Here is an 11,452-nt window from a genome sequence, read left to right on the forward strand (position 1 = left end):
GCTCTGACGACCGGATTATGGCGGTATAACCATCCAAAAACGGCATAGCTAAATACAATAAGCCGGTAATGGGAAGCAGCATCATCGGTGGAAAAAAGGCTATGCTCTGCGGTCGCCAACCCGCATGCCCAGCGTGGCGACTAAGGGCATTTACCTCCAATTGCTAGTCAAATTCAACCACGGCCCCCAGTTCCCGGTAGTTCTACTATTCCCGGCTACGGCGGCGGTCGTGGTAATGGTAGAACAGGGGGTGCGAAGAATCCTCGGGCTACGGTAGGCCGCCAAACACAAATGACCATTGCAACGTATATACGCAGGGTTGCTGGTACTCAATGGCGGTGAAAAGCTGAAGACCGAGCTTTATGGCGTGCCTTAGCAGAGGCCTTTGTCCAACAGTGGACGGAAAATGGCTGAAGAGAGAGAGAGAGAGAGAGGTTTTAGACAAAGCGGGTGAAGCCGCGGGCGGTAAGCTAGTCATAGTATAAAACAAAGTCACTTTTGTCGCAATGTCCCTATGTATGCTTAAATCTTTAAAACTACGCAACTGATTTTAATGCGGTGTTTTAGACCAAGCGGACGAAGACGGAAAGCTAACTATTAGTAAATTATTCACCGCAGAGAGTGGCATAAAATAGGCATGACGAAATAGGTCATTGATGACGACAGTATCCATAATTAATGATCGTAGTAGTGTTTTAAGGGAAAATGTATGATAAATAAATTAAATATAGTGACTTAAAAATCTTAAAAACATTAAGATTAATGAGATTATCAATAAAATAAAACATTAAAATTCTGCAGTTGGCCATTTTGACTAAAACACGCGTGGCGTTTTTGAAAAATGGCTTTTATCTTCGTTAAATCTGGGGGCACGGTAGTGCCCCCGCCAAGACGAGACAAGCGAAGCGCACGGGCACTACCTATACCTTTTCTCGAAGCGCTTCGACGTTTTTTTGAACCCTCATAACTTGGGTTTGGATTATGCTAGATCAACAAAATTTTCGGGATATATTGTCAATAGCGGACTTATTGAACATAATAAGTTTTAATTACATTAGCTTTTATACTTCAGATTTTATTTATATCTAAAAAACGCTAATTTCGTCACTGACTCACTGATGATCATCAAAATTCTTAAGGTATTTCCTAATATCCTAGAAAGCTGAAATTTTGTATGTAAGCTAGTATTAGCACACAAACAACAAAAAAATTATAAAACTTGTAACTTTCATCCCCCAACCCCTTAAACTAGGGGATGGGAGTTTGTATGAGACCTGTAATTTTAAATTAAATTTTGATAACGCTAGAGGTCTAATCTAATAATCTAAAACTTGGTTCCTTTAGATATATATTATGCTCGACTCTCGTTACTACAAGAACTATTGTATAACACAAAAGTAATGAACAGTGAATTAATTTTTCACTTTACGCCGATGTGAATGTAGCGAAATGGTCAAGCCACATATTTTGACTATAGTAGAGCCATTTTAATAGGCAACATTTGACAGTTCAACAAAATTCAACAACGTAACCTAGTAACGACGACATAGAATAACATGATATTTCGTTTTGTTAGAACTGCACATTTGCTTAACTTTTTTCAATTATGATTACATATTTATAATAATAATGACCGATACAAGTAATTTTAAGATTTCATTTTACTGATAAACCATACTAAACATAATAAACAATTTCTGAATTGAAGAACTGACGTCGCTACAATTTTGTGTCAATAAACCTTTATTCTTTTTAAATACCAGAGACGTTACTCTAAAAATCGAAATCTGACATCTAGAATCGAATGCATTGATTACTTGTGAATAAAAATCATCATAAATTAATAAATTCGATTGACAAATGTTTCAAATCCGTATTGATTAATTCACTTTAATCGATGTTTTTAAGCAGGTAACCTCTCTTCGAAGATAAAATTGATAGACGTCAAATGTTGCCTATTAAATTGGCTCGACTTTAAGGACACATTATGGAAGAGGATTTCAAAATCTTTCGTCATGCCTATCGTAAATAGCATCTACGACCTACGTATATTTTAAAAAAACTATTTCGACGTCTACGATAAACGTTACAAAAAACTCAACGAAGGTAACTCTGTCTATTTATCTCTTCTTCACGCTTCAATCACTAAACCAATTTGGATGAAATTTGGTACAGATATAGCTTGAGAACTTAGAAAGAATACATGATAACATTTTATCCCAGAAACCTCACGGGAACGGCTCTTAATAAAACACATCTAATTTACAAACTCATTATTTTATTTTGTTTAAAATTTATTTCAAGTCCGAAATAACTCCTTCAAAGTACAAAACGTACTGAGTTAAGTTTACCTTGCACTAGTAACTAACTTGTTCACGAAGGCGAAATCTTGTTAGCGTCACGTTCTGGGGCTAAGGTATAGAATTGCATGAAACTTTGTCCTATCACCGTTGGAATGGACAACGATTTTCCCCCGCTTGTGACGCGCGATTTTCATCTTTATTGGACTGGATTCGAAGTGACTGAGTGTAAATCAAATAATTGAGTCGGCTTATAACACGTGTCCCGCTTTATTGCAATTTTAGTGTGAATATAATATTTTTTGAGATTGCAAATTCTTGGTTATGATTACATAGTTTTTTTTTCTTTAAGTATAGTAAATATAACTAAATTCATCAAACGAAAGTTTAAGCACGCTTACAGATCTTATAAATAAGAGCTAGCGCGCAACAGCAACTTTTGTCTACGCAACTATTTTGCCTCTACCATCAACTCTATGGGCTAGTAAGAAGTGCGCGCACGTATCGACGCAACTTCCTATAGAGTTGATGGGAGAGACAAAATAGTTGCGGAGACAAAAGTTGCTCTTGCGCGCTAGCTCTAAAGTTGCAATTTATCAATAATCAAAAACGATTTTTTGAGATCGCTCGAATTTCGAATTCGTTGAATTCAAACTTGATGCAACTATCATCCAACATCCATGCTTTGGGCATTCGAAAAAAAAAGTAAATTTAATAAATAATATTATTTTTCTTACATTGAAAATTAAATACTTTTCACATTATTACTGTATGGAGATACAAAAATATAATAAATGTTTTAGCTCTGATGTTGCTAATAATTAAATATTATTCATTCTTGGTTTTCTTAAAGTTACATGGGTGTAAATAACAAAGTTATAACAGGTAATTGATACGAGTAAAATCTTAATTACACAGGTGACGTCGAAATTTTTTCCATTTTACATCTCCGGTGTTTTTTTTAAAGCTCACAATAATAAAAAATAATCTCACAATAGACTCAAACACGTGAATGCAACTCGTTTAATCAAAATGCTAACCACAATTAATAAAGACTATCCTTTTGCTCTATATGGAACTAAATATATCATTTATTTAATTGAAAACAAATTAAAAAAAGAAATAAAACGAAACTTTGACAAAATGTAGTATGTAGATGCCTTAACTTCAATAAAAACCGGCCAACCTACCAATCCCCTGGTATTTTAAGGTAGGGCAATGTACGCCACAATGCCCCCGCCCCCGGCCTTAGCTACAGCCATGAGGGCTGGTACCCCACAGCCGGCGCCACAGCAAAGGCCAGCGCTACCTGCACCACTACTCCAGCAAATGCTGCAAGACAGTTGTATCGCTAGAATCGTCCGAGTGCCGCAACGGGCTCACCCGCTACTATCAGCAGGCCTGGGAGTAATCTTCTTGTCTTTCCTTCTTGACCTGTGACTGCGCACGTCCAACCGTCCCGAATATTCTACATCTTTACGTTCATATTAATAACAATATGGCGGCGAATAAGAGACCGAATTGTAGTTAGGTAAGAACAACAAAATGTGTATAGGGTAGCCTACTTGCATGCGTCTGTTCATTCATCACAGATCAAATTATTATCTGTTCACTATTTTACATAATTTCCTTTCATTGTCAATCTTTCTAAAAGTAAAACATTACGCAGGCCGTTTAAAAATATAAAAGCAGCCATATTAAGCAGCCTGTCGAGCATAACCACTTTAACTCAAAAAGAACAATCAGTGACGACATCCCCAATTAAATGTTAATTTTTAAAATAACATTCTACTAATATTTTCGCAGTCAAAGAAAAACCCGCATAGTTCCCGTTGGATTTCCGGGATTGCGTCATTTTCCCGGGATAACAAGTAGCCTTGTGCCTATGTAAGCCTATGTCCTTTCTCCGGTACCAAAATATCTCCATACCGAATTTCATGAAAATTGGTTCAGTAGTTTAGGCGTGATTGAGTAACAGACAGACAGAGTTACTTTCGCATTTATAATATTATATATGGATGTCTCTTATAAGTATGTATATAATTATATTTTGAAACCTAAATCATATTTCGGTGCCTTTCTCCATAACACTTACATTGATTTTCCCCAGTCTTCCCGCGGGAATCTTAAATATTTCGGGAGTCAAGTGCTGACGTGGATATATTGTCGACAGCGTCTAAATCACATTGAACATAGGCTCTGCGTAGTTCATACCAAATTTCTCGTGAAATGGAATAAAAAATCAGTCATGTTTGAGTTACGAGTGTGAGATATAAATACCTTGTATGTTATTAGATTTACGGGTTCTTTATGTTAAAGAATGATCATAACAACTTTTTACGTTCTGAATATTTTATAATACGCCTGTCGGCTTATACAGCAAAGTATAATAAAAATAGGATTTCGACATTTTCTATTTTTAACACAACAAATAGTTAAGTGTCTCTTAAAAATTCGCATTTTATTTACGTACACTTTCATAAAAGTAATATTATCAAACTATAAAACAAATTGTTATTTCGAAATTGTATCATACGGTGACTGCAAAAATTGCTGTTTCTCTGTTTCCTAGAAATTTAGTCGTTACACGAACAATAGCCGTGCATTTTTGAAGTAATTGTTTGCAAAATATTCAGTTAAAAATACACGTCGAAAACTTCTATGATTATTACCGTAGTGGCTTTTTCACGTGAAGTGCCTTTGAACGTATTGATTCTTACTTTTCCATAGACATACATACATAGTGCAAAAATGAAGATAGAGATTCTAAAAGATTAAAGAGAGAAAAAGAATGAGTACATATTTACAAATGTACCGAACAATTCTCCAATATTTAATGTCTTTCATACTCTTTATAAAAGTAGATACATCAAGAATTTTGTGTGTATTTCCAACGCCTTCTAAAAGCCATCAAAAAGGCTTTCGTCCATTTATACATGAATTAGTTAAGCGAGGACATGATGTAACAATTATCACAGCAGAACCAGAATTTGTTAAAGAAAATGCTCCTATAAATCTAACAGAAGTCAACATCCACGATGTATCATACAATTATTATGAAGCATTTAATAAAAAGAAAATAAAAGTAAAATCAGCCTTCGAAATGTCAAGTTTCATGTTTGAAAAGCAACTATTGAGTGATGAAGTTCAAATACTATTGCAACAGAAGAAACAGTTCGATTTGTTGTTAATAGAAATGTCTGTTAGACCAGGCCTTGTTTTTTCGCATATATTTAAAGTGCCTGTGATTCTTATTAGTTCGTTCGGAGGGTATTTAGATATATATGACAGAGCTGGGGCAGCAACTCATCTTTTTCTCTATCCATCATCTTTATGGAGAAAGATAAATAACCTTTCACTATGGGATAAGTTAATTCAACTGTATGTGGAATATAATCATCGCAAAAATTATGAAGACTTAGAAATTTGGGAAGATGAAATGCTGCAAAGAGTTGTAGGAACCCACGTTCCTCCACTACGTGAATTAAAGAAAAACGTTGTTTTTTATTTTCTCAGTACACATCGGATTTGGGATGCTAATCGACCGGTTCCACCTAACGTAATTTACTTGGGAGGATTACATTTAAAAGATCGTAGAGAAATTCCCAATGTAATTTTTTCTTTTCATATCATTTAATAATTTAATAAAAGTTATAGTACAGGATACATCGCCCATTTTTGCAAGTGACTACTATTAAGCTGATTTTCCGTTTGTAGCTTTATTTTGATGAGACACCGAATAATTTCGTGTACGAAACTCTCGATTGTGGTAGCTAACAGAGACAACAAGGATAAAATTTTTTGATTTGATGGTTCTCAAATATTTATTACGCAATTTGTAGGACAATATGTCTGTTGAATTATATAAACATTAACTAAGTGAAAACAAAAAAATCAGCTTGTTAGTAATCATTTATGATGACCTCGTTATCGATACACTTTGGAAAGGGGGACTCTTTGAACAAACCATAGTTTTTGTAGGACAAATATTTTTTCGAATAATTTAGGTAATTATCTTGAGATTGAACAAAAAAAATTCATTCAGTTAGTAATAAATATTTGAGAACCATCAAATCAAAAATTTTTATCCTTGTTACCTATGTTAGCTACCACAATCGAGACTTTCGTACACGAAATTATTGGGCGTCTCATCAAAATAAAGCTACAAACGGAAAATTAGCTTGATAGTAGTCACTTGCAAAAATGGGCGATGTATCCTGAACTAGTACAGGATACATCGCCCATTTTTGCAAGTGACTACTATCAAGCTGATTTTCCGTTTGTAGCTTTATTTTGATGAGACACCGAATAATTTCGTGTACGAAACTCTCGATTGTGGTAGCTAACAGAGATAACAAGGATAAAATTTTTTGATTTGATGGTTCTCAAATATTTATTACGCAATTTGTAGGACAATATGTCTGTTGAATTATATAAACATTAACTAAGGGAAAACAAAAAAATCAGCTTGTTAGTAATCATTTATGATAACCTCGTTATCGATACACTTTGGAAAGGGGGACTCTTTGAACCAACCATAGATTTCGTAGGACAAATATTTTTTCGAATAATTTAGGTAATTATCTTGAGATTGAACATAAAAAAGAATTCAGTTATTAATAAATATTTGAGAACCATCAAATCAAAAATTTTTATCCTTGTTATCTCTGTTAGCTACCACAATCGAGACTTTCGTACACGAAATTATTGGGCGTCTCATCAAAATAAAGCTACAAACGGAAAATTAGCTTGATAGTAGTCACTTGCAAAAATGGGCGATGTATCCTGAACTATTAATAAAATAATATGAAATTTAATCGAGAAAAAAAAGGACAAATCGTTTACTTTAAATTCCATTAACTTATATGAACTTAATTCGAATAATGTTAGTTGCAGAAATCATGAATACATTGTGATTCTAGATCACTAATAAACTCCCGATAGTAGATAACTATTAAAAATGAAATCTTAACTAAAAGTCAACTCAAGAGTGCAATAATTCCAGGATTTACGAGAGCATCTCGATTCATCTGTCGGCGTTATATACATTAGTTTCGGCACCAACGTCGATCCATCAACGTTACCGCCGGGAAAGATTAAGATTTTATCGAGATTTCTCTCTCAGCTTCCTTACACGGTTCTATGGAAGTGGAATAAAGAGAAATTACCTGGTCATTTGAAAAATATTGTGACATCGAAGTGGTTTCCGCAAGCAGATTTATTGCGTTGGTGATTCTAAAATATATAAGTATTTCGGATTTCTAGTCATTGATATAGGAAGGAAATGTGGCCAGTTCAATTGGATTTATATTTAAAATCTTTTCGTGGTTGTTTGCAAGAGACTTGGTTATTTTATTTGAATGGCTAAATGAAATTATTGCGTTAAATTTTAATGACCGTCAGCTTTTGGTCGATCAAATATTATTTTAGAGAAGTTGCATTTTTTATCACTGAAAAAAGTCTAATATATATTACAAAGGCGAAAGTTTGTATGGATGTATGGATGTTTGTTACTCTTTCACGTAAAAACTACTGAACCGATTACAATGAATTTATTAAATTAAATATTTAGCGCACATACAGAGGGTAACTTGGAATACATAGGATAGTTTATATCCCGGAAATCCCACGGGAACGGGAACTATGCGGGTTTTCCTTGGCAAACGCGGGCGAAGCCGCGGGCGGAAATCTAGTTACATAATATAGAAATGATTGAAATAAAATTTAATCATCTGGGTGGATTAAATTAATTCAATATATTGCAGATCATCCGAAAATGAAGTTATTCATAACTCAAGGTGGTCTTCAATCGACTGAAGAAGCCATAGATGCTGGTATACCATTACTAGGAATCCCGTTTATTGGTGACCAATGGTATAATGTGGAGAAATATGAACATTTTAAAATCGGTTTAAAAGTTCACTTCGAAGCAATGACTGAAGATAGCTTGAGAGAGGCTATTGATAAATTGATAAATGACTCAAGGTACGCATCAAAAGTATATATATAATTTGCTGGACGTTTATAAGCCGTATTTTTTCACTATTATACATAAATTATATTTCAGGGCTGGCTTTTGTATTTTGTAATCGAATGAAATCAAAAATCATACGTAACTCAAACTCAAACTCAGCATATGTATTTATTCAATTAGACTTCTTCTAGAAGCACTTCTGAATCGTCATTAAAACTGACATTTAATTCTTCTTTTTTTTTACAGTTACCGCCAAAATATTCTACAGTTACGTCAAATAATAAGAGACCAACCTCAAAGTGCTTTAAAACGTGCTGTTTGGTGGACGGAGTATGCACTAAGACATGCCAATTTAGACCACTTACATACACCTACTGCTAATATATCGTTTGCTAAATATTACCAATTAGATTTAATTCTGAGCGTAATTTTACTCTTCATCTTTAGTATTTTAATTGTTTCCCTAATAAGCAATTTAATTTTCAAGGTGGTTACGCAGAATTTATGTTAATAAAGAGTGGAATTTCACGGAAATTGGTTCATTAGCCCATCCTGAAATCGCTGAGTCATTAATCTGCTCTTTAACATTATCGTTTTAATATTTATTAAGACAAGTTATTGGTTCTGTTTTTATTGAATATAAGATTGTTTACATAAATACGATGGCAAAACGCGAAGACGAACGATTAATTATTATTTACTATAAAATGTTTGTTTCTTGAGAATAGAATATGATATCAAAAGCCAACTGCAAATGAGTTGCAAACTACGGGAGAACCTTTAAGTACTATGAACTTAATTATCAAAAACATTAGCACAGAAGTTAACCTAGTTTTCTTTGTATTGTCCTTATACTAATGCCTGCTCATGGATAAAACTACAACCACACTATTAAAGATTATCGTATGTATGTGTGTGTAATTATTCAATGACTGTCAAAGGTCTGGCCCTGCAAACATGAACGACTTATATTTGTGTAGGTACATGCTTTATATCTGTGTTGCAGTAAAATATTCTTTATACTATTGGAGTAATCTTATGTTAATGACAGTGGAATCTTGAAAGCTAAACTAAGGATTACCGGTCTTCCATTCTAGTAGAGCTCTGTTAGTACAAAGGATTGTAGAAGGATTATCACCCAATATACAACCCACTTAGCCGAATTGTAATCCTATGTAAATCCATACGTGTGTACCGATCTCCATTAATTAAGTCATTTCAAGAAGTGTAAGTCGAATAATCTGTTTTATTTTTGGAATTTGGTGTAGTGTTTGAAATATTGGCGTACGATTCTCCTATGACTTTTACGTAAGACGAAATTGTTATATTTTTTTTTTAAAGTCAATACTTTTATAATATGGTATAAGGCCGGTTGCAGAGCTTCACCGACCATCAGTGCATACGTCAGTCACGCTTGTCATATAGGAAATACGCGTGCGTATGGTCGGTCTAGCTATGAACGGTTTTATGAATTTCGCTACTGACGTACGCACTGATGGTCGGTGAAGCTCTGCAACCGGCCTAAATTATAAAAATATTTTCATAATTAACACATCATAAATAGTTACACTTTTGACGTTCTATGCGAGCACGTTACCACGTTAACTAACTATTTGTATACTTTTAAGGTCTATCAAGAAAATATTTTAAGAGGAACCTTTTCTCATAACGGCCGCCCTGTAAAACAATTACTATTTAGTGGAGTTTATTTAAGTCGCCAAACGAATTTTTTGTTCCTGTCACTGTAACTTCGATATCAAGTGACGCTGTTTCCACTCAGAAGAAAGTAGGAAGAAAAATATCTGATCAGTAAGGAAGGCCTTAATCTTCCCAATTATCGAGAAATGTACAAATTCATTAAGCAACATCAATATCAATATCATTAGGAAATACAGAAAAATGCTATTCTAAATTGCACACAATAACACGTTTAACTCTATTTTTGCGAGTAAATTAAAATAAATTTTATACATAAAATATATCCTTTAAATTATGTCGCATTATATTTTTGACCCCCGATGAAAAAGGTGGGTGATAAGTGTTTCGTATTTGTAAGAAGCGCCACAACACTTTATTACATAGGGAAGTTACTCAGGCTGTAAATACATAAACTATGGACTAGCCCACGCCGTCACGGAGCGAGTCCGGAGTCTCGTCCAATCATATGGCCGTCTCCCATTCAACTCAAGTGTTGTTGTCAACAGCGCTCATTGATGTTTACAATCCCATTAGCACGTGACAGCACGGGTGATGCTAGACTCCGGTAGTATGATGTTATTAATAACTGATGAATCCATATTAATATTATTATAAATGCGAAAGTAACTCTGTCTGTCTGTCTGTTACTCAATCACGCCTAAACTACTGAACCAATTTGCATGAAATTTGGTATGGAGATATTTTGATACCTGAGAAAGGACATAGGCTACTTTTAATCCCGGGAAAATGACGCAATCTCGGAAATCCCACGGGAACGATGCAGGTTTTTCTTTGACTGCGCGGGCGAAGCCACGGGCGGAAACCTAGTATAACAATTGTGATCTTGTCCCCACACACCAATTTGGTTTTCAAAAGCAGCACTCCACCATAGAAATCAGACGCTGCTTTGAAGGGAACCAATTCTGCTCGGCGGCATTTCTGGATGACCAACAGTGAAAGATAAACTTCCTCATTCTCTTTTCCTTATCATCCAGTCCTACCTTGAAGGGAAACTCTTTTGAGTGAAACAGAGAGATGACAGATCTTCACTTCGCCAAATTAATGCCGGCGTTCCGCAGGGCTCTATTCTCGGCCCAGTTCTGTACAACATATTCACTGCTGACCTACCTGTAGCTAGAGACATAACTGTAGCAACATACGCAGACGATGTAGCCTACCTCGCTAGAGATAATCTTCCAATAGCGGCAAGTAATAAGCTTAACAAGTAAACTGCGCGAAGCCGAGGTGAATCTATCATTGAAGGATCTCAGACAACGCGTCACTGAATTATCAAAGTCTTGGCACAGGCATTTACAAGTAAGTTAATTATTGATGATTAATAATAATATACGTTCAACTATTCTTTAGTCATCAGTTCTACAGATCCATTAGTAGTTGCCATAAATATTTTGGGTATTTTAAAGTACATACAAAAAGACCTACGTGCGAAGGCCGAGGCTGACCAAGATAGGTTTATGAA

General features: G+C 34.8%; 1 protein-coding gene across 1 annotated transcript; it reads left to right on the forward strand.

Annotated features, from left to right (window-relative positions):
• Positions 1-5,403: 5,403 nt before the first annotated feature.
• On the forward strand, positions 5,404-8,843 carry LOC123703025 (UDP-glycosyltransferase UGT5-like). Its single transcript, XM_045650895.1, has 4 exons — positions 5,404-5,502; positions 7,306-7,525; positions 8,066-8,285; positions 8,521-8,843. The coding sequence occupies exons 1-4, from the start codon at positions 5,404-5,406 to the stop codon at positions 8,783-8,785; spliced, it is 804 nt and encodes a 267-aa protein (XP_045506851.1). The 3' UTR covers positions 8,786-8,843.
• The last annotated feature ends 2,609 nt before the right edge of the window (positions 8,844-11,452 follow it).

This window comes from Colias croceus, chromosome 25 (genome assembly GCF_905220415.1).
Source record: "Colias croceus chromosome 25, ilColCroc2.1".
Taxonomy (NCBI): domain Eukaryota; kingdom Metazoa; phylum Arthropoda; class Insecta; order Lepidoptera; family Pieridae; genus Colias; species Colias croceus.

Excerpts from the sequence above, each read along its gene's own strand:
- LOC123703025 (XM_045650895.1), top strand. The coding sequence starts at position 5,404 with ATGTCAAGTTTCATGTTTGAAAAGCAACTATTGAGTGATGAAGTTCAA. Across the intron at positions 7,526-8,065 it reads TCCGCAAGCAGATTTATTGC|ATCATCCGAAAATGAAGTTA; the intron begins GTTGGTGATTCT and ends AATATATTGCAG. Across the intron at positions 8,286-8,520 it reads AAATTGATAAATGACTCAAG|TTACCGCCAAAATATTCTAC; the intron begins GTACGCATCAAA and ends TTTTTTTTACAG.